General features: G+C 44.4%; 1 protein-coding gene across 4 annotated transcripts in view; it reads left to right on the top strand.

Annotated features, from left to right (window-relative positions):
- The first annotated feature begins 577 nt into the window (after positions 1-577).
- ARHGAP15 (Rho GTPase activating protein 15) overlaps positions 578-22,942 on the top strand; it is a 391,371-nt gene continuing 369,006 nt past the window's right edge. The window contains exons 1-3 of one of the 4 annotated variants that reach the window (XM_068158705.1): positions 578-781; positions 10,051-10,132; positions 19,857-20,036. In XM_068158705.1, coding sequence (XP_068014806.1) covers positions 19,872-20,036 — 165 coding nt within the window. In that variant the 5' untranslated portion in view covers positions 578-781; positions 10,051-10,132; positions 19,857-19,871. Of the gene's footprint in view, positions 782-9,133; positions 10,133-11,585; positions 11,604-19,856; positions 20,037-22,942 lie in introns of those variants that run through there. The other 3 variants (XM_068158707.1, XM_068158706.1, XM_068158708.1) reach the window with 3 other exon arrangements.

Genomic DNA, 22,942 nt, shown 5'->3' with positions numbered 1-22,942 from the left:
CTTCTGTGGGTTTCCCCTGCCTGAGAGGGACCGTTAAGGCATGAGGTGCTGCAGGAAGTGAAGTGGGGCAGCAGCTGTGCCTGGGCTTCTCCAAGGGCTGCTTCCTGCAGAAGTGTTAAAACAGAGAAGCAGAGTTACAGAAGTTTTTTATCTGAGTGGCCTTCACCAGGCAATAGTACAGGACTTTGGTTTGGGTTTGTTTTGGTAGTAAACCCTCTGGTTAGGTAGAATGTTCTGTTTTGTAAACCTTAAGTAAGAGTATGGTAAGTGCCAGGTGCTACCTCTCAAAAGAGCACAGCAGATTTGTTGCAAGCTATTTATTCCAGTACTCAAAGGGTTTCATTGAAGGTAAGAAAAAGGGAAGTTGTCTTGAGGCTTAGAACTGTAATTCCTTCCAGCATTTCCTTTTAAAACTTGTGTTTACCTTCTGCAAAAACTAGCCCTCCCTGCTTGTTGCAGTTTTCAGAGGGGAGCTGCTTTCATGCTTGAACATTTTACTTTTCATCCGAGCCGGAAGAGCTTTGCACTAGACCTGGCTGTGAGTCTCTCGCTGGAGCGATGGTTAACTTCTGCTCTTGCAGGAAGTGGCTTTATTTGACTTTTTCTTTGTTTGGTCTTTTTGGTGTTTTTTTCTTTCTGCTTTCTTTATGAGCTGTGGGAGATTAACCCAAAGGCTCTCTGCAGCCATGTGACCTCCATGTTTTCCGTTGTTTTGAAACAGTTAAACTCCTGTTGCTTGGTGGCAGTTTGAGATGAGACGCCGCCGCCCGTGAGGCTGCAGGTAAGGAGCCTTAAATTCATCTTCACACCGTTTGGGAAACCTGTTGCTAAAGGCTCTTAAAGCCAGTACAGCTGCTTCTGTTTTGTCTGCATTGGACAATGCTAATGACACAATTGTTTTATTTCTGTTGGTGTTTGCCAGTTGGAAAGTAATGGGCAGCAACGCAGAGGGCACAGATGCAAAATGGGGGTTTAAAGGCAAAATCGCTCTTCAGAACCTAGAAAAGCTCCTTGCAAGATGCAATTACAGCTGATCCTCTCTAGCATCCCAAACCACTAGCCCCATCTCTTATCCCTGCTGATACTAACTCCTTGTCCCCAAAAGATAGACAAGGCTGGTGGCACTGCCTGGGAAATGAGAGTGGATCCTATTTCCCAGCATTTGCCTTTGCCAAGTGCAGTTTAGCACTGTTTGAGTAACTGGCTGCCTTGTGATGACCAGGAGGGAGGTGATTGGTATGAGTGGGTGCTAATTAGTAGTTAGTGGTAAGGGCAGTACCTAGTTGATACTTGATTCAGCTGGAGACTGAATCATGGAATCATAGAAGGGTTAGGGTTGGAAGGGACCTCAAGGATCATCCAGTTCCAACACCACGTCATGGGCAGTGACACCTCACACTACAGCAGGTTGCTCACAGCAACATCCAGCCTGGCCTTCAAAACCTCCAGGCATGAGGCTTCCACCACCTCCCTGAGTAACTTGGTCCTGTGTCTCACCACCCTCACAGTAAAGAATTTTTTCCTAACATCCAATCTGATTCTACCCATTTCTAGTTTTGTTCCATTCCCCCCAGTCCTATCACTCCCTGATGCCCTAAAATGTTCCTCCCCAGCTTTCTTGTAGCCCCCTTCAGGTACTGGAAAGGCACAAGAAGGTTTCTTCATAGGAGAGGATCTCCAGCCTGCTGCTCATCCTTGTGGCCCTTCTCTGGACACCTGCCAGTACTAAAGAGATTGATAGAGAGGTCTACCTGCTCTGGCAGGGTGGTTGAATTAGAAGACCTCCAGAGGTCCCTTCCAGCCCCTATCATCCTGTGATTCTGTGATCTCTTGCTCTGCTCAGTGTCAAAGCCTGGTACCGTTCTAGTATGCATCAGTGGTGCTACTCAGGTGTTTGAGAAAAGATTGGATGTGGCTCTTAGTGACATGGTTTAGCCAATGTGGTAGTGTTGGGTCACAGGCTGCTCTTGATGGTCTCAGAGGTCTATTCCAGCCTCAATAACTCTGTGATTCTGTAATAGGAACACGCTGCAGGGAGGTGTAAGGGACATTGTACAAAAACATATGCTTGCTTTGTCTGTGAGCACCCTCAGCACTGCTCTTTCTGGAGCTCTTCCGTGGAGATGTGCTGGTAGCACATTCCCTGCGTGAGGCTGGTTGAACCCAGACTAAATCCTAGCCAGAAAAAGGTTGCACATCCTGAATTCCCATCTCACCTGAAGCTGCCTATCACAAAAGCTCACTTTAACAGTGCTGTCTGTGGGCAAACATTGCTTCCTGGCCCCTCAGAGCTTTACAAGGAAAGAGTAACTTAGGAAGATGTTCAAGTAACACAATAAAGTGTTTTGATTATGGGCCACATAAAGGAGAGCCAGAGTTAGCAAGGTTTGCTAAAGGGTGAGGATTTGTTTTCCTGGTGAGGTGTAGCTGACTGCAGACTCTGTGACATGCACTCCTATTTGCAGAATACAGAATTAACCAGGTTGGAAAAGACCTTGGAGATCATCAAGTCCAACCTATCACCCAACACCATCTAATCAACTCAACCATGACACTAAGTGGCTCATCCAGTCTTTTCCTAATCACTTCCAGGGATGGTGACTCCACCACCTCCCTGGGCAGCACATTCCAGTGGCCAATCTCTCTTTCTAGGAAGAATTTCTTCCTAACATCCAGCCTGAACCTACCCTGGCACAGCTTGAGACTGTGTCCTCTTGTTCTGTCACAGGTTGTTTGCAAGTGATAGCTTCATTGTAAGAAGCAACTTGCTTTTCCTCTGCAAGCATGGGTCACAGTTGAGAGATATCACACGTGGCTGGGAGCTCCTTTTGCGAAGGTGCACAGCAATTGGAGACAGATTTTAGCAGAGTGTTGTAAGGACACTTTTCACACTTTCTGTACTTTTTGGAGTTTAAAAAAAACTCCACAAAACAAGGAAAAAAAGAAACCCAAGCTGTCCTGCCTGCATATAGAAACCAGCAGAGGCAGGGAAGCTGAATGAGCAGCACACGTTCTCTTCCCGGGCTGTTTGTAGTGGTTTGTATGTTACTGCTGCAATGTCTTAGAGACACTTGAAATCCTTTTTCCTTTTTCTTTTCCTCCAAAGAGCTGTAAGATTTAGTAAAGGAGTTTGACTTCTCAGAATTGCTTCTCTTTATTTTCTTCCTTCCCTGCAACCTGCCTCTCTGTGTGCGAAGGGAATTGGTTTACGAAGCAGCATCTCGTGTTCGCTTCACCTCTCAATCCGGTTACATCTGTAACGTGCATTTGGTCATTTCCTCTTCCAAACAGAGTGAGCAGCTGAAGCACCCTCTGGATTTTAAAGCTCCTGCTGGACACCACTATTCAATTAAAAGCAAACAAAAGCCTCTTTGGCAGCATTTCTTGTAGAAACTTACTTCTGCTTTGCTAGAAGAGATACCTTAGCTTGGAAGAGATGCAACCTGGCCTGTATCAGGAATAGTGTGGCCAGCAGGAGCAGGGAAGTCATTCTGCCCTGTGCTCAGCACTGCTCAGGCCACACCTTGAGTACTGTGTCCAGTTCTGGGCTCCTTAGTTTAAGAAGGACAGTGAGACTCTTGAACATGTCCAGAGAAGGGCAGCAAAGCTGGTGAGGGATTTGGAACACAGCCCTATGAGGAGAGGCTGAGGGAGCTGGGGTTGCTTAGCCGGGCGAGGAGGAGGCTCAGGGGAGACCTTCTTGCTCTCTACAACTACCTGAAGGGAAGTTGTAGCCAGAAGGGAGTTGGTCTCTTCTCCCAGGCAACCAGCACCAGAACAAGAGGACACAGTCTCAAGCTGTGCCAGGGTAGGTTCAGGCTGGATGTTAGGAAGAAATTCTTCATAGAACAAGTGACTGGCCATTGGAATGTGCTGCCCAGAGAGGTGGTGGAGTCACCATCACTGGAAATGCTTAAGGAGAGCCCAGATGAGGCACTTGGTGCCATGGTTTAGTTGATTAGATGGTGTTGGGTGAGAGGTTGGACTTGATGATCTCGAAGGTCTTTTCCAACCTGGTTAATTCTATTCTAACCAAGCCTGAGCATGTGGCCCCTTGGTAATTCCTCTCACCAGAGCTGGGATTGCCAGCGTAGCACAGGAGAGTTCTGAATAAAGCCATGGTCTTGAGCATGGTCCTTCTTGCCTGAAATGAGGCATGAATCACAGCCTCTGATGTGGTGCTAGTTTAACTGGAATGGTTGCACATAATGCTGGATTGGATTTCTCTATTCATTTCTGGTCCCAGAAGTTCACAGGCTCACAGGATGTTAGGGGTTGGAAAGGACCTCTGAAGATCATCGAGTCCAACCCCCCTGCCAGAGCATCCAGCACAGGTTGCACAGGAACACATCCAGATGGGTCTTGAAGGTCTCCAGAGAAGGAGACTCCACAACCCCACTGGGGAGCCTGTTCCAGGGCTCCGTGTCCCTCACAGTGAAGAAGTTCCTCCTCATGATGAGTTGGAACCTCCTGTGCTGGAGTTTATATCCATTGCCCCTTGTCCTGTCACAAGGTGCAGCTGAGCAGAGCCTGTCCCTTCCCTCTTGACTCCCAGCCCTCAAACACTTATAAACATTTATTAAATCCCTCTCAGTCTTCTCTTCTCCAGGTTAAAAAGCCCCAGGGCTCTGAGCCTCTCCTCATAGGGCACATGCTCCAGTCCAGTCATTGCTTCTTTGTACACCAAGTCCTAAAAAGCAGCATCCCATGCAGGTGGGATGGGGATGCCTGCCAAGATCTCTAGTGCTGTAGTGAGGATGGCTTTTCCTGTGCTGCTCAGACACACCAGCTTGGTTCCCTGCTAAGCATTCACCTAGGCTTTGACCAGTGAAACTGCTGTAATGTAACCTGTATCTCCTGGGTCTTAGTGGCTTGTAGGCAGGGTGTTCTGAATTTCCTGAGGCTCACAATGTGTAATTCTGATACTTGCTTACTCTACTTGACTTTTTAGGTGCCTCTCTGCTGTGTCAGCTCAATCAATGTGAGTTTCTAACCATGTAATCAGTTGTTAAAGTCTGCATGCTGCTACAAACTGTTTCTTGATGTTGGGGAAGTCTGTTAGTACCTAGGTGTGCTCTTAATCAGAAACCTGAAGCGTGGCAGTTGCATGGAATGTGTGGAGGTGTAGCTTGGGTTGATCTCTCTGAAGACAAAACAAAGCATCACCTGAGCTTGAGCTAAAGTATCTACATTTCACTTTTCTCCTAAACAAGACTTCCTCATCAATGCATCAAACCTATTTCTCAGTGCTACAAAGGCAGGAGCTGGTACTGATGAATGCTTTGATTGTTTTCCTGCTTTCATTTGCTGATAGAATTAGTCCAAAGGAAAACAGATGGGGTAAGAATTTGTCCCATCTTTTTTTGTCCTAGCTTTTGAATGTGCATCTTCTGTGATAATTCCAGTGCTATTCAGAGCACAACAGCAGATTTCTTTACCCAGTTGCACAACCTGCACAGAGCTGTCCCCTCTTCCATCCTGTGGTGGTTTCCAACAGCTTTTGTCACCATCAGGCTGAGTGCTGTAATGTTCTTTCAGTTTCTGAGTGGGCTAAAAGCCCTGCTGCCTTGTGCACTATGCTTTTGGGTGTGCATTTGGGAACCAGTGAGCATGGTCTAGGCCAGGAGACGTTGGTGCTACCTGCTTCTGAAACCTTCTCATAAGGTTGCTCTGTTTCAGTCAATCTTAATTTCACTGACAGCTCTCTTAGTGACATCTGAAGGACAGAACTGGTTGCTCTTTTACTGTGCCTTCACCCACTCACCATGCCTCTGCCAGTCTGCCCTGCATTGAGAACTGCTAGAAAAAGGCTGTTTTAGAGACTCACTACACAGCAGACACTACTGGCTCCTCATTTGTACAGGGACTTCCTTGATACTGCTCTATTTTTATTTCAAGAGTGAGACCTCTTATCACAGAGTCTGTGGACTCCCATCACCTTTATTACAACTTGAAACACCTTAGGGTGCAAACTTCCAGGCTGGCTGAAAAAGGAACAAAAAGAATGCTTTTGGAAGACTGTCTGAGTGAGAAAAGAATTGATTTTCTGGGAGCAGATGTTTAGATGTGGCAAGCTGGCCACGGGGCAAATCTAACCGATGCTGGAGCTCAGCCTGTGGAGGCAGGCAGGTCATGCTGGAGCAGATTTGCAGTGCATCATTGGCTCATGCTAAAATTACCTGGAAGTGCTGAGATCTGGCCTGTGTGCAAGTGAGTCTTGTTTTCCTGGAACTAAGAAACCCACACTTCAAACATGCTTGGAAATTTTGGCCTTTTGCTCTGTATTTTCACTCGTCTTGCTTAGAATGAAAAAGAACTCTTTGGGGAATTAAGCAGGAAAGATATGAGGGTTAAAAGAGATAGAGGTATTCTCTGAAGTAGCCTCTGAACTTCTTGGTGGTACCTGCAGCTTACAGAGCAAAATACTAACTCAGTGCACAGATGCCTGCTGAAGCATTTCTTCACTACATTAGCTAAGCAGGTTTGCTTTTGCAGTGGTTAGTGCTTTAAGCTCGTTCAAGACACAATAGAACACACACTGTCATTGGAGACTGGCAGGTATTAAAGAGCTGGCTGCTGTGGCTCTTCATGAAGATTTCTCCCAAAGCCTGTGCCTCATACCAAACAGGCACAGCCCTCGACCAAGCAAACTCCCAGGGACTTCTCATTCCTTCTCCAAAACATCCACCAGGTTTCAATGTGATAAGATGGGAGGGGAAGGCAAGGGGGAAGAAAAAACAGAAGTGAATGTGGCTTAGAGCTGGAGATGTCTGTACTTGCTCTTTGTTTCTTATTTCTTTTCCTGCCACACCCTGAGCAAAGCCACCACTGCATTTGGTGCTGAATCAGATACCAAGGCTCCTCCTAGGCAAGGCTTAGTACCTGTACTTGTTTGCTGCTCAGGATGTTACTAAACTCTCTTCCTTTGTGAGTGAGGAAGGAAATGACACAGATATTTTGTGAAGCTCTGGAGTCCTGTCTCCATCTCCATGGCTGGTGGGTCTGTCACCAGCCTTCTAGGTGTCAGGATGCTCTCTACATTTCTGGTGTTTCTGCTGCAGTTGTGGTTGTGTGAAGCTCTGGAGTCCTGTCTCCATCTCCATGGCTGGTGGGTCTGTCACCAGCCTTCTAGGTGTCAGGATGCTCTCTACATTTCTGGTGTTTCTGCTGCAGTTGTGGTTCAGGAGGTACCTGCTGCTGGGCTGGACAAGTGTCTGCTTGGGACCGTGGAGGAACTGAGCAATCCATGGTGAGGGAGTGGACCCACCAGTCTCACCTCTTGGGGAATCCCCAGCCCATATGGCCATGCTGGCCAGAACCAAACTCTCCCACACATCGCAGGAGAGCCTGATGCACCATGGACATCTGCAGCAAAGCCCAATAGAAGCTGCCCTGGACTCTCTCAAACAAAATAAATTTCTAGTGAAGAGCTTTTCTACTCATGAATCAACATTTTCCACTGGGGAGGCGTGACACCAGACTTTCCTACTGGTCAAGCTGCTCTGGAGCATGCTGCCTTTTGTGCTTTGGACTGAGTAGCACTGGGACTTGATCTAGAGAGATTAACATTTCTGTTATCAGCAGTTCATTGTGTGCTTGGTTACTTTATTAGCAAAACCAGCACCAAGTAGTAACCAGTTGTGATGAGTTACCAAATTCTTGTGGATTTTTGGACTAGGAGGTGCATTAATCCAGCTTCTTGGAGTGGCACTGGAAGTGGAAACAGCTCGAGTAAAGCGCATCAGCTCCTCTTTGTTCATTACTCCAAGGTCCTGGCAAAGGCAAGGAGTGTCCCAGTCTCACCAGCAGCCTGGAGAAACTGAGCTCTTCGACCCGTCTTTAAATTTCCTTTGGACAGTCTAGCTCTGGTTCTGGGTTGTGTAGTACCTGAGGCAGTCAGAATGGCTGCACAGGGATTTCAGTTGGGAAAACTCTTTTTCTAGTTGTACTTTTCCTCTGAAGCCTGGATCTTTTCATAAAACCTTGGAGTGCAAGTGAAGAGGGGAAACCTACTAAGATGTGCAGCTAAAATTCTGTAAACCAGGAAACTGCAAAAGGCTAAAGGCAGAAATATCTTACCCACCTTGTGTCATGCACCAAGATACAGACCTCTGGTGACCGATGTTGCTGCACTGTAAGGGCAGCTAGGCCTGCAAAGGCTCACTTGAGGGGGTTGCAGCAATCCCTGCCAAGGCATTTCAGCAGTCCATGAGCTCCTCATGTTGCCATAGTGCTTAATAAACCCACAGCCAACAGAAAATGTAATACTGGTTGAGCATTTTTTCTCCTCAAAACGTTGGGGCAGGTGAATGATTGCCACACTTCTCACCAAGGCTGTTGGTGCTCACCCAGGGATCTGGCACAGCCGCACTCCTGCTGTCATGACTGCTGACTCCAGTTTCTCCTACCGAGTGCAGCATGTCTGTGGTGGGACTGGTGGCACAGGGAGGCTGCGGTCTCCTGGCCTGCAGACAGCAAGCATACAAGGTTTCTGGAGTCATCTTGAACCACCTTAGTGAAATAAATTTCTCATTAGTCCCTCATAAATCAATGTACTTTGGGTAGTAAAAAATTTAGATGGAATTAAGAGACCCTCTGCTCAATCTCTGGCATAGTCAGTAAATTGTGGGTTTGACACCTCATTGCCCTTCTTAGGTGCTATCAGATACTGTCACATAAACCCAATGTCTTTGTCTTCTCCCTGCTTTGCCACGTGGTGCTGAGGAGCAGTGTGGTGGGGCAGGCACTCCTGATGAAGAAAGCAAACCTGGGGCCCCTCAAAATGCAGAAGAGGGGTTTGCTCCGTGCAAGCCACAAAGAATTTCCCCTTCTAGCTCCTGCTGTAGCTTAGAAGTGTGCTCCCAAAATCATGGGTGCTGGCTCTGCTGTGTTTCACAGCAGCATCTCTTACAAGAGCAGCACTGGGAGCTCTGCAGAGGAAAGTGGAGAGGGAGTGTGGGAACAGATTAAAAGTGTCTGGAGCTTCTTTTCTTTTTTTTTTCCCCCTCAGATGGGAAGTGGGAGCAGTGAGAAGTAAGGGAGCAGCTGCAGGATCACAGCAGAGAAACTGCTGCAGATAGGGATGGAGGAAGATGGGGAGGGGAGGAGGGGCTCTTTCATGTGTACATTACCCTGGGGAGTGTGGGGGGTGTGTGTGTGGTGGTCTTGCTGTCCAAGTAATATGCAAGCCTCTTGTTGTAGACAATATTGAGGCAGGCAAAGGCAGAAACAGTTTTATTGCAAATGTTAAATAAAAGGGAAAAATTAGGATTTTAAAAAATGAAGAGAAATACAAGGGAAAAAAAGACAAAAGAAAAAAGGAGAAAGGGAAAAAAGAAAAAAGGAAAAAATAAAGTGAAAAGAAGGACAAAAGGGAGAAGGACAGTTTCATGATAAGTTTGCTTGATAGTTTTTACATTTCTTTTTGAAGTCTGAGAAGGTTTCAATCCTTCTCTGTTCAATGATCTCAGTGTCTCAGTTTGACAGACGTGTCTTCTGTAGGATGATGGATATATGGAGCTGCAAAACGGATTAAGGCACAGCAAATGTGCATTTAAACCACTCAAGTTGAGGGACTCAAAGTTGCTCTAAGAGGAGAAACCAGCAGCCACTATTTCATCAGTCTTAGCAGCGCAGAAGAGGGTTTTTTTCCTCTAGTGAAGGGGATGCTGCTGATGCAGGAACTAAGGATCAGAAGGGAAACTGAGGCATGGCTTAAAACTGCTTTAAGTGTTCAGTAATCTACTACTGATTTAGAGGTCGAGTGGGATAAAACTTGTGTGTAGCCTCCCTCAGTGATGCAGATGTGATGCTTCCTCCCCTGTGAATCACCCAGCGCCCTGTAGGTGATGTTGGTGCAGGTCAGAACCGTGCTGCCATGTCCCCCCTCGAGCTGGCCTTGTGACAGCTTGTTTATAAGAGCTGCTGTCAAACTGAAACCGAAATTTCTGCTGGCAAAGCCCTGAAATTCAGAACTTGTAGGAAGTTTGTTTCTTTGGCTATTTGCAGCAACCTTTCAGGCGTTTAAAAAATATTGTTCTAATTCCTCAGTTTGCCTGGCGGTACAAACCCTTCTCCTTCTCCAGAGAGTTCAGGCTGTTCCAAAACTGCCAGCACCACATGTCGAGTTCAGGTAAGCATGGAAAGTTTGGATGAATATCTGAATCTCTGCGAGGAGAAGTTCTGCAAAATTGAGCTGGAAGTCTTTCAACCAGTCTTACTTTGAGATTTCTGTCACTTCTGCTTCTGCTTGTATCTGTAAATACTGCAAGAATAACCTTTCCCGTAGTAGCTCATCACTTCAGATCTGGCAACACTAAAAGTAACAACACTTCTCTGAACATTTAGGCTATAGGAACAGATTTCTTTCAAGCACCGAAGAAAATTTGTGATTCTTATGTGATCCTCCTAGAGAAAACATTGGATTTTTATTTTTTGTGTGTGTTTTATTTTATTCCAAATTAGACAGCTTTAAGCTAAAGAGTGCCTGTGCTACAAGCATCGTGCACAGGTAGAAGAGGAGTTTAGAGCTGGTCAGTTTTATTGTGCTTGGGAAGCTGTGGCTTAACTCTGTGTTAGTCTGCAGTATATAAATATACAGCAGAAAGGAAGGAAGTAGATCACAGCATCACAGCATATTACAGGTTGGAAGGGACCTCGAGAGATAATCTACTCCAGCCCCACCCCCCCCCACCCCCAAATGGAAAGGATGGAAATGATCTTTTCCTCTTGTGGTAGCTGAAAGCAGGTCAGTGGTAACCCAGCATTCCCCTCTAAGCACTTCTCAGCACGGACTTGGTGGTAAATCAATGACATTGTTAGGAACTTTCATGATGCTGTAAACTACTTGCTGCCATTGATTTCATGTCTCAGCCATAGTCCTGCTACTATTTAGTGTTGCAGGATGAGTTACAAGTGCTACACATCAGATAAAACTCATAGTTTGGTTTTGTAATTATATAGATATGTGTGTGACCAATATTCATCATCTGAAGAATTGCAGCCTAGCTTGCACAGCATGGGGAATGGAGGCAGGTGTCACGGATCAGATGCACTCCAGAAAGAAATGAAATGTGTTGCCAGCAGGAAGACCTAGAAGTGGCAATTTTTCCCAGGCATGTTCTTTTACATATTCAACTGAGTTTCTATGGACTACTGTTCCCAGAACATATGCAGGCCAAACTGTACACAAAGGATACTTTTAGCTTCAAGTTCCACTTGAAACTGAGATACTAAATTGACACAGGAGTGGTGAAAATAGGCTCCATTATGCTACCCCATCTGATGTATGATGAACTTTTCAATCAACTGATACCTTTCCCAAGACCTTTGCATGTAATGGAATAAAAAAGTAAGTGATGCAAGAAGAAACATGACCATATGCAGTCACTTGTTGGCTTGAAGAAGCTCTCTTTATCCTATTGTGTGTGGTTTTGTTTTTCCAGTAACATCCTAGAGATATTTCCTAGAGAGTTTTTACTTGTGCAAGAAAGTCCTGTGGATAGCAGCTCATGGAGTATTACAGGCTTGGAGGTAGATCTGTATGGATGTGAATCTGTCTGGATGTGAAGAGTTTGTGACTGCATCTGCACATCTTTGGAACAGTAACTATCCCTCCTTTTCTTCTCTTTCTAATTGTCTATCTAGACAGGGAAAGCGTGTCCAGAGACAGCACATCTCTGCCCTGTAGGGTACAAAGAGCATTTCCAGATCCCTGGTTCAGTTTGTTGTCTGATCCTCCTATTCTTAAAGGTCTACATATAGCAGGGAACAGACCCTGGGGCTTCTACAAAATTTCAGAATGACACAAAGAAAGGTGTTAGGCTGCTGCTTAAACACTCCTTGACAACCATTGCAATCAGTTTGTCCTTGCCCAAGGGCTTGTAGTGACAGGATGAGAGGGAATGGCTTCAAGCTGGAAGATTTAGACTGGAAATTAGGAAAAAATTCTTTACAGTGAGGGCTGTGAGGGTCTGGAACAGGTTGCCCAAAGAAGCTGTGGATGCTCCATCTCTGTAAGTGTTCAAGGCCAGGTTGAATAGGGCCTTGAGCAACCTGGGCTAGTGGAGGTGTCCCTGCCCATGGCAGGGGGTTTGGAACTAGCTGATTGTTAAGTTCCCTTCCAACCCAAACTTTTCTATGTTTCTATAAGCCTAAGATCTTTAGGGTCCCTTCCAATCCAAGCCAGTCTACAACTTTATGATTGCCAGTCTAGCACAGCTCTTTCAACTCTCTGTCTCCACGTTTCTCAACATCCAATCCTTGAGACAAATCAAGGAACAAGTTATAAAGATAAATAATGTTTCTGCTGGAACTTTATGTTTGCGTAAGATATTTTGCTGCCAATATCAGCCTTCTAGTATTGTTTTATCCCTTTAATTTTTATGTTGTGCAAGGTGATAGAAACAGGGGGAAAAAAAACCTGCAGTTAATCTTCATGGCAGTGAAGCCACTTATATTTTTAGTGCTGTGGTCAATGGGCAGGAAATCAGTGAGGCATCAAACTGTAGCAGTGTGTAAGTTATTGTGTGGTGTAGACTCCTCAACCATGAGGGTAAGTGGGGAAACACATACTCCTGATGTGTGTGATAAATAGCAGGCAAGAGTAACAAAGTGCTGCCTTTTGACATCTTAGTTCTTAGGAACTCAGTCATCAAGATACCATTCATACTGCACAGACTACAAAGAAGTGATTTTAAATGGCAAACAGACTTTGTTCCTCCTGGATGATAAGCTGGTACTCATGAAATTTCAACCATAACAATGCTGTAGTTATCAACCAGGTGTTATTGTGAAATATAAGAGAAGTGAGCAAAGAGAAGACTCCAGGGGGACCTCAGAGCTGCCTGCCAGGACCCAAAGGGATCCTGCAGGAAGGCTGCAGTGGGACTTTTCCTGGGGGTGTCTAGAGACAGTACAAGGGGGAATGGCTTGAAGCTGAGGCAGAGCAGGGTTAGAGTGGAGCTGAAGTTGTTCAGTAGGAGGGTGCTGAGACTCTGGCACAGGCTGCCCAGGGAGGCTGTGGCTGCCTCCTTGGTGGCATTCTAGGCCAGGCTGGATGTTGCCTTGAGCAGCTGAGTGTAGTTGTGAGGTGTCCCTGGGCATGGTGAGGAGGTTGGAGCAGATGATCTCTGAGCTCCCTTCCAACCTAAGCCATTCTAGGATTCTATGATTATTTTCTCTTAACATAAAAGAATTAACCAAAAAGAACTGATCTTTCTATCCAGAATCAAGTTAAAATCTGATGGATAAAGATTCCTTAGCCTAAGAGTTAAGAACAATGCTTGAAAAAGCTTTACTCTTAGTGCTGGGCTACTACATAAGACATCTGCTAGGATCTGGGCTAAGCTGTGTCAAGAAATTTGCCTTCAGTTGCATCCTTTGTAGAGACTGGACTATACACCTCAGAGCACTGAAAACACAAATGGAGTAAGGGTCTGAGCAGTGTGTTCCACACATGACAGCAGAGAAATGCTGGGCAGTGAGACCCTGCTGCAAAGAAAGCATTAAAGATGTTTTTACTCTTCTCTTTGAGCGCAGGAGAGCAGAGGTGTGTAACTGTACATATAAATTAGAGTTGCTTGAAGAATTCTGTGGCACACTTCCGGTTTGGTTTGCAGAAACCCCTCAAATGTTGCCCATCTTTAGACACAGGAGGGAAGGTGGCCGTCATGATCCTTGCTCAATGTGTTGTCTGTTCTGAGAGACACCAAAACTCTGAGAAGGCTGAAAGAGTTAAAAACACAAGAGTAAGGTAATTCGTTCTGATGAGTGTGATTTTTGTAGGCCTTGAGGTGTAGCTAATGTCTCCCTGAGGTGAGACGCGGTTTTGCCCGGTGAGGAGAACTCTGCTGTTGGATTTTGGACATTTAACATTTTACGGCAGATGGAACTCGGCACAAAACTCTGTTTTATTGTCTGTCTGGCACAAATAAGATAAAACTAGAGGAAAGACCCAGGCAGTGGTGATGTGGTGTTGCTCTTGGTCTCTTGCTTTGAGTAGAGACAGCTGACATTAATGCTGCTTCCTAAGTACAAGTTATTCCAAGGCTAGATGACCTCTTTCTGCACTAGAAAAGCGATAGCAATGTTACATCTGCCATGGATTTTCATGTCGATGGACAGTTTTGTTTTCCCAGCACTCACATGAACTAACTGGCGTTAGGACACTTCTGGGCAGCAGCCCAGGACACTGTATCCTTCTGCAGCCTTTGTTGTTTGTGTCTGTGCCCTGGGCACAGATATGTGACTTGCTAGCTGGGTGGAGGGGATGGTTGTAAAATATATATATATATTAAAAAATAAAGACACAGCAGAGTGCAGATAAGAACAAATGAATAAAAAGCCATGTGGCAGTTTGCTTACTTCACCCATCGTTGGGTTTTTTTTCCATCTGTCCCCCTTTATTGCCATCAGTTGTGTGTTAAAGCACTTAGTGCCCCCAAGCTGCATACTTCGGCAGAGATAACAAAGAGCGTGGCAAAGGCAGAGAGCAAAACCCAGCAGCAGTAGCAATCTCTGCGTAGGTGTGTTGGTTTTAAGCACTCCTTTTACAGACACAGCAATATGTTTTCTCCTTTACAAGAATGCTCTGACTCACCATGTGTGTGGCATCAGCTTGTTTTTTTCCCCCCCTTGTTAACTCTTACTTCCTCTTCTGTTTTTATGGTGTTTGTTTTTTGCTTTCAGGCTCGCAGGTCTAGTGCAGTGGTGAGCCCAAGTGCTGGTGTTTATTCTTTTGTTGCATTATTGTGCTTGGTTTCAATGGGTGCTCTTCAGCAGAAGAATGGAATTAATGAATGCAACAAGATGCACTTTAATCCTGAAGTGTTTTCATGTTGCTGTGTTGAGCACTTTCATGTTCAGTGTGCTTTTGACTTGATAGTGGTGCTTGTGACATAAGGGGTGAAGCTGGAAGAAACTGAAAGCTCAATTTGATAAACACTGACAAATATATACACACAACATTTTTAATGACATAATCCTGAGTAACAAATCTAACAAATTATATTAATCATGGGTAGAATGTTTTTTTCCCTTTTATTGTTTGGAGAAAATGACTTATTACAACTACTTGGTGCAAGTAGCTAGTGAATGAATGTTTGCATTGTGTCTTTCACTGTACCTAGCTGAAGCTTAAGCCAACATTTAGAAAGACTACTATCCTTTTGATTCTTGGAGAACTAATCCTTTGCTTTGCTTTGCTCTGCTGTGCTGTGCTTTGCTTTGCTGTGCTTTGTTTTGCTCTGCTTTGTTTTGCTCTGCTTTGCTTTGCTCTGCTCTGCTTTGCTTTGCTCTGCTCTGTTGTGCTTTGCTCTGCTTTGCTTCGCTTCACTTTGCTTTGTACAAAATCCCTACTGTAACTTAACCAATACTCTACCCAAACTCATGAATGAAAAGTTCTTGGCTAATACCAATCAGTCCACTTATTGTGGGATCAATTTCTGGACAAAGTACTGTGTAAAAGTGGGTTAAAAACCTGGTAAAAGCACTACTGACCTCCTGTAGGAGGGATGAAAAGGCAGAAAACCATTTTTAGCCAGCAAAGGAAAGAAATGGTTGAAATCTTTTTTTCCTGTTTTTAAACCAATACAAGTATTACAGAAAATATTCTCAGAAACTGTTGTGCCAAGACCCAGCACTCTGTGAGGAAGCCCAAGATGTGAACTCTGCAGTTTGCTCTTACTCATTCAACCTCGACCTGATTCTCAGAAATGGGAAGGCTTTACTGTGTGGATGGATTAGCATCTGCAATAACCTTTATGTTTGCATCTCTGCAATAGTCACTGCTTTCACATCATGTGTTGGAAGATCAACTATACATTTAGAGCTTGTCATTTGGGACCTTAACCACTGATCTGCTGATCACTGATCTGCTAATGACATTTGACTATTTGGCAGCTACCAGGGTTATCAAACACTGGAAGAGACTCCCCAGGATGTAGTTGAATCCCCATCCCTGGACACCTTCAAAAGATGTGGGGATGTGGCGCTAATGGACATAGTTTAGCACCAGACTTGGTAGAGTTATGTAATAGTTGGATCTTAAAGTTGTTTTTCAACCAAAGTGATTCTTTGATTCTACCTCATGCCTGTAGTTGGTGTCTGAGCTCTGATTCACTGCAGGGATGCTTTGCTACTTGCTGGAGCAGGCTTGTCTCCTCTCCAAGCATCCCAGACGCATGGACCACTCTGTTTGAAAAGTGATTGTGAGTGCTGACCCATTAAGGCTGCAAATTGCATCTGAAGTATGAACAACTCCTCCTTCAGAGAGGGCTTTTCCTCTCTGGAGGGTATCTCTAAAAGTGGCTCTGTGTGTAAGTAATCTCATTTATTCTCTCTCCAGAAATGAAAGTTCTCCTTTCTTACATCCAGTGGAACCTTTTTTCCCCACTCTGTGAATCAGTTTTCCCTTCCTGTATCATCATGTCAAGGATTTTTCTGTTCCCTGTCTTTTCCCCACCCTTATCCAACCTGATGCCACTTCTGTTCCATCATGCCCCGAAACAGCTGCTTCCAAAAGGATTTTTTCAGGGTGCTCCTCATTCTCCTAGGTAAATGCCTTAAAGTTAAGCTGCCCTTTTGCTCCATCCACCCTATAAATGAACCGGGAGGGGAGGAGGGGTAAAGTCTGTCTTGGTTTAATGCCTTTCTCCAGCAAATCAACCGTAGGAGGTTTCAAAACTAAAATTTATATCCAGATGCTAACTATTTGCCAAAAGGCAAATTAGCTAATTATCTAATGAACATGGAGTGCCTCACAAGCAGTTGCACAGGGCTTGGCAGCTCTGCCTTCCAAAGTACGTGAAACGAATTCCCCTGCAAAAGCGGCCCGAGCTTGGCCCTGATGCTGCTACTAACAGTTTGGAAGCACCACATTCATAAAAGCATTGGATAGGATCCTTCTTCTGCTTTCTGTTGATACTTTCATCTGCTTCCTGACTGTCTTGCCCTCTGTTGTTTTAATTTTATTTATTTATTTATTTAAATAATTAAAGGAGAAGAGGGCAGCATCTGAGCGCTACCAAACTCCCCTTAGCAAATGTGAATGCAACACGCTTGAGTTCGTGGAGCTCATATTCAGGGTGCCATCTACTGGCATGCAGTGCTGATAACGTCGTCAGGAGATCTGAGGGAGTCTGGGTAGCAAAGGATTTCTACCTGGAAATCCTAAGGGAGTGACAATTCGTAACTTGTACCTCGCCTTCATGCCCTGCAGCATCTCACTATGCTGTGTGCTCAGACAAAGAGAAGCTGATAGTGGAAATGTTGAGGATTTGGGCTGCTTTTTTCTTTGCTTTTGTGGAGGTTCCTGGAGTTTTAGTGCACAGGGAGTCCTCCTTGCAATTTTCTGATGTGTACTAATTCTATGTTTTTTGGGGGGGGAGTGGGGGGTGGGAAATTAACTGAAATTGAATGAAATTAGAATCAAAATGTGCAGAAGTCTTGCAGGCTTCTCATTTACTGACTGCCTTCCTACTTGAGATCCAGGCCATGACTTTGACATACTATTAAACTTTCTTTACAGCAGATCATGCACTGACAACACCAGACAGAGAGTACCTAATTAAAACTCATAATGCTCCCAAGAAGAGATCTGTCAGGGTTTTATAGTTGGGAGATTTCAGGAGAAAATCTGAGAGATGTTCTCCAGCCAAACACTGCATCGGTGACAGCCAGCGCTGCTCTCGTCTCTCGAGTCTGATCAGCTCTCCAGCCTGGAGCCTACCGAAAATCTGTTGAGAAGCAATTTTGATTTGATACCAACATGAAATACAAAATGAGTTGACTCTCCAAGTTTAGAAGGAGGGAAGGGGAAAAAAAAAGAAGTAATTTCCTACTTAGAGAGCTGCTGCAGACCTTGCTGCCAAAACGACAGTGTCCCTGAGACATGGGTTTGAGTGGAGACGGCTCTGAAGGGTGGCGAGAAGTGTCTCAGGGAGAGAGAACACACAGTGCTGCCTACCAAAGGTCCACTTAGAGAGCTTTCCCCAGTGTCATACAGCAGTTCTGCAGGAGAGAGAGACATTAACACTCCTGAGCAGAAGGAAACAACTTTAGCCATATTTTTCTCTTCTCTTTCTGTGGTTTGACTTCTGTTTGCATCCTTCAGTAACTAATTCAATGCAGGAAACAGCCAAGGAGCAGAAGTCTTGCTGTTGCTTGTATAAAGTGCTGGGTTTCCCAGCGTTTCTATAACTCTGGTTGTAAAAATTTAAATCCCCCTGGGCAGCCATCTGCTGCTGGTCCTGCTTGAGCAGGAGGTTTGGACCAGATGACCTCCAGAGGGCTCTCCCAACCTTAACCATTCTGTGACTGCAGGACCTCTCACTATCATCCTCTACATCTAATGCAGTTTCCTGTAAGGAATTGATTTATGCAGGCCAGGAGATGGGGGAAGCTATGAGAGGTGGTGTCCTTCACCAGCACAACAGCTGTAGTCCTGGCAGCAACACGTAGCAGTGCTCTTCCTCTCCTCCCACCTGACACTGGTACCATAGCAGCTCTGCTCTGATGCCTTCACAGAAAAGGACTTTCTTGAAATCAGGAGGTTTGATCTTTTAGGGTCTTCAGAGGCTGGGAAGCTGGTTGTGCTTTTCAAGCCCATTTGGGCAATGCTGATTTAGCATTTCCCTGACTCCATAGTTGGGAAACCAATAATTTCATCTTAGGTAGTTTCTCTTCCTCACACATCACCTCCTATGATTACATAGCAATGTAAGAGCAAGTTTACTTGTGACTCTTACTCTGTTATTTTACTCACAACTTACATATTGTAGTGCCAGGGTGAACTAGCAGGGAGGAAAATAGAGCAAATGTTGCCCATCACTGCCATGGTGTCTGGTACAGCAAATATGTAACAGCTCTTGCTGATGAAAATTGTTTGGAGAATTTGCAGAGCTAAAATGGAGTTTGCTGAGCTGCACTAATGTTGAGTCAGGAAGCTGAACAGCAGAACTGCTAGAGAAGATGGTCATTCTCTACAAACACCTCCAGACCTTCCAAGGGCTTGAGAGCTGATGTGCTTCATAGAATCACAGAACATTAGAGGTTGGAAGGGACCTCCAGAGATCAAGTCCAACCCTCCTGCCAGAGCAGGATCACTTAGGGTAGTCTGCATCCAGATGGGGACTCCACAACCATCCTGGGCAGCCTGTTCCAGTGCTCCATCACCCTCACTGTAATGAAGTTTCTCCTCACATTGAGGTGAAATCTTCTATGCTCTACTTTGTATTCATTGTTCCTTATTTTATTATGCTGCTTCATTTTAAAACACTTCATGTCAGAATTTTAGCATGAACAACAACAAAAAAAAACCACCAAAATCCCACCTCTGCCATTGGTAGAATTGTAAAGCTTCAGAGAAATTTTGTTAGGTCTGGGTTTGGCTCTAGGACTGGCAGGGTCACGGCGTGGTCCTGCAGTGCACTTGTAGCAGGCCTGTATGGAACTGTGGAGGTAAGATATGTTAATTGGCTTCACAGCATGTCGTTTTCCTTTGCAAGATTTGAAATGTGTAGTGTGAACAGGGCCAAAGACAAAGTGTAGAGGCTGCCAGCTGGACGTGACAGAGGCTTGCAGGGAGATTACTCCATAGAGGAGAATGGCTTTTGAGATAAGGATAATCTTTTACACAAACTAACTCTTCCAAGGCAATTTGGATGGGGTAGTGATAAGGACAATAACAAAACTACAGGCTGACACAGCTGATAGTTATCCTGGTGTTCAAAGATGATCAAGATCTTTCCAGCAAGATCACTAAGCTTCTTTTCCTGACTACGGTGACACAGAACTGCCATCGGTATGGTTTTGTGTGAAGGGTCTCTAGATTGATGCTGTAATTTTGTGTTCTTCAGGTCGACCCAGTAACCATGGAAAGGTCTACAACTTCTGATACAGCTTCTGAAAAGCCTAATCCTTCCCACCACAGTACGGGGGCTGTTCAAATGAGGATCAAAAATGCCAACAGCCACCACGATAGGCTGAGCCAAAGCAAATCCATGATTCTGTCTGAGAACCTGAAAGTCGCTGAGCCTGTAAGTAAAATACTCCTCCTATTTTCTGAGTGCTCCACTTATTTTAACCACTACAGAGTTAGCTCAAGTTAGTTAGTTCAAGATAGCAGTTTCATGACCACCCCTTGCAAGGAGGGATTTAATGACAGTAGTGCTTTATTTTCAGATTTGGGCTAGGAATTGGAGTAACAGTTTTCCTTCAATGAAAGACAGGGTTTGGCTTTGATGGCTGAGATCATTGCATCTGCTCAGCATTTTAACTCTCAGGTGTTTCAGTATTGAAGCATGTCTGCTGGAGAACATGGTGCTGATAGAGTCAGATATATAGATCATGATTTTTCAAAAAGGCAGACTTTAAAAGCAGACAAAATGAAAGGGAAATTACAGTTCTCTGCATGAAGGACAATTTTGTCTGTAACGGAAAGAAGCTTTGCTGTAAGAATGGATTGATAGCCAAAAAAGAGGCACTGAAGTTGTCCAACTCCTTTAGTAGTTGACTGGGTTGAAAGAGTTGAGTCAATTTTTATCCATCACCTTTCATGTATTTATTTTTTTCCTGAAATTAAATAGTTAGTGATGAACTCTATTGGCAGTTGCATCCCTGCCCCTGCACTCCTTCTGAGCTACTAAACAAACTGATTGGTATGAGTCTCCCCTGGTTAATTTTCTTCCATAATGGTGGCAACTTGCAGCTGAGGCCATATGATGTTACAAAATTATTTATGCAATGTTAGCCACTTTTTGGACTCCAGATCCATTATGTTCTCCGAGAATGCAAATGAGGGAGAAAACTCTGTTAGCTGGGGACAGAGTCCCAGGTCTCAGTCACTTCTCACAAGCATGCCAACCATTAATTTCTTGTTTTCTGGAGGTAATGGATTCCTATGAAATATTCAGCTTTCTAACAAAGTTCCTAATGGCAGAAGCCTACGTTCACAGCTGTACTTTCTTCAATTTTCACTTGAAGTTTAAATTCCAAATTGAGACTTAGTTAGAAATGCATTAATTTCATTTATTCCTTTCTCTGGTGTAGCTGCACCTTACCTTTCTGGGGAGAAAGACCTGTTTAGATCCCAGCAGCTGATCAGATACTCATTTACCTTCCACTTACACAACGTGGTTTGCCTCAGACACACTGCACACGTTTCCTCCTTTTTATCTGACGTGAAATGTTGCTCCATTACCAACCTGAGCCGGTGCTTACAGCAATTTGCTGGGAATGCTCCAATGTATTATCAGGAAGAACTGTACCTTTGAAAAAGTTGAAAAGTTAAGTATATTTAATGATGCCTAACATATTTTATTGGCTGTGTTTAACAAAAGGCACTAGGCTGCAGTTGTTTTTGACAAGCATGAAAACATCACAGCGTGAGACTGCAAAAGGAATTATGTAGAGAAATTACAAGTGATCCATCTCTCAATGAATTATCCACCTCAATAGCCTGCAGAACTCAGCTACCAATTAACACCTACTTTATTACATGTTGGGATGTACTTAATAACTTTCATGTGTTTATGCACTATTACCTTGACTGATGCCTCTTGTACAATTAGGCATAATTGGCATATCAATATGCAAAAGTTAAAAGGATTAACCCTCTTAAAACTAATGAGCATTTCTGTATCCAGCTGCTAAATGAGACAAAATTAGCATTTTTCACTTTTGGGCAGGATTTTATCATGCAGTTTCTCATTGTTGATATTACCTTGTTACATAACTTTAGTTTGGGGGATAGTCTGCTGGACTGTTACAGAGCAAGGGCTCTAAAAAAGTTAAATTAGACATGAATATTCACGGCCCCGTTCCAATAACCATAGCAGGTACCATCTCTCTGCACTGGCTGAGCGCTGAGAAGTTGCTTTGTGCTACGTTTGTTTAGTAGCTAATTATATAAAAGTGGAATTTTACTGAGTATATGTCATTTAACCAAGCAAACTTGGCTCCCAAGTCCCAGATTGAAAGCTTGCCACGCTACCAATTTCCTTTCTGTTTCAGTTCTTCTCATCTTTTTCATTTTATTTTATCATCATTATTTTTTTTTTTTCCCTGCCATGCAGAATTTTCTAACTAGATATTGACAGGCTGAAAAGTGGGTTTGGTGCTTTTGCTTAAACAAGCCTCTTGAAGTTGCTTGCTAACGCCCAGACTCGAAGCAAAATTGCTAAGGATCCAAAGGTTTTCAGATGCGTGCCTCAAAGGCGGTGAGAGGCAAGTTAAAAGACCAGTGGAATATCAGCCCTCTGTGTGTGTGTGTGTGTGTGAGTTGCATGTTTGACATGTCTAAATCTGTGCCTGTGACTTGTGAAGGTCTGGGAGTGGTGGGGGGGAGTAGCCTATATCTGTCCAAGTGTCCTGAAAAAGCAGGGTCCAACTCACCTACACTCACACACACACAGAGTGAATTTCTGGCTATATATATTTAGTAAACTTTCCCGGGGCACTCACAGACACAACCCTCACTTTTTTGCATTTAAAGGCACACAGATCCCTGCTGAAAGAAGCTCATTTCTGGCACTCTAAGTAGAGCTAATTATTTTGAGCTGGAATCTAATAAAAAGGAAGAATCTTGATTTTTTGTAATTTATTTTTTTCCTGTTTGGAAGTGTTCTGTTCTCACCAGCCTGCCTCCGTTTAGATGATGGATATCATCTATCAGGCACCCACTGAGGAGGCTTGCTTTCTATTTTACACCGACTGAATATTTTGGGCTTCCCCTCCTAGAGATTTCCCCTCTTTAACAAACCTAGAAATAGCTGAATGAGGGACTCCATGTTACCACCCTTATTCACCGTATCCACTCCATGCTCCTTTAATAAATGGGTCAAATCCTTTTTGCTCAACTTATGCAAAACCTCCTGAATTCAGTGGATTAAGGCAAGCAGCGCTTGGCACTTTCTGCACAAGCAATAGAAATCTGTGTTTTCAG

The sequence above is a fragment of the Melanerpes formicivorus genome, unplaced genomic scaffold (genome assembly GCF_026170545.1).
Source record: "Melanerpes formicivorus ecotype bairdi unplaced genomic scaffold, bMelFor1.0.p_v2 SCAF_41, whole genome shotgun sequence".
NCBI classification, from domain to species: Eukaryota; Metazoa; Chordata; class Aves; order Piciformes; family Picidae; genus Melanerpes; species Melanerpes formicivorus.
Note: the sequence above shows the minus strand (reverse complement) of the source record. Positions and strands in the feature narration are given on the sequence as shown.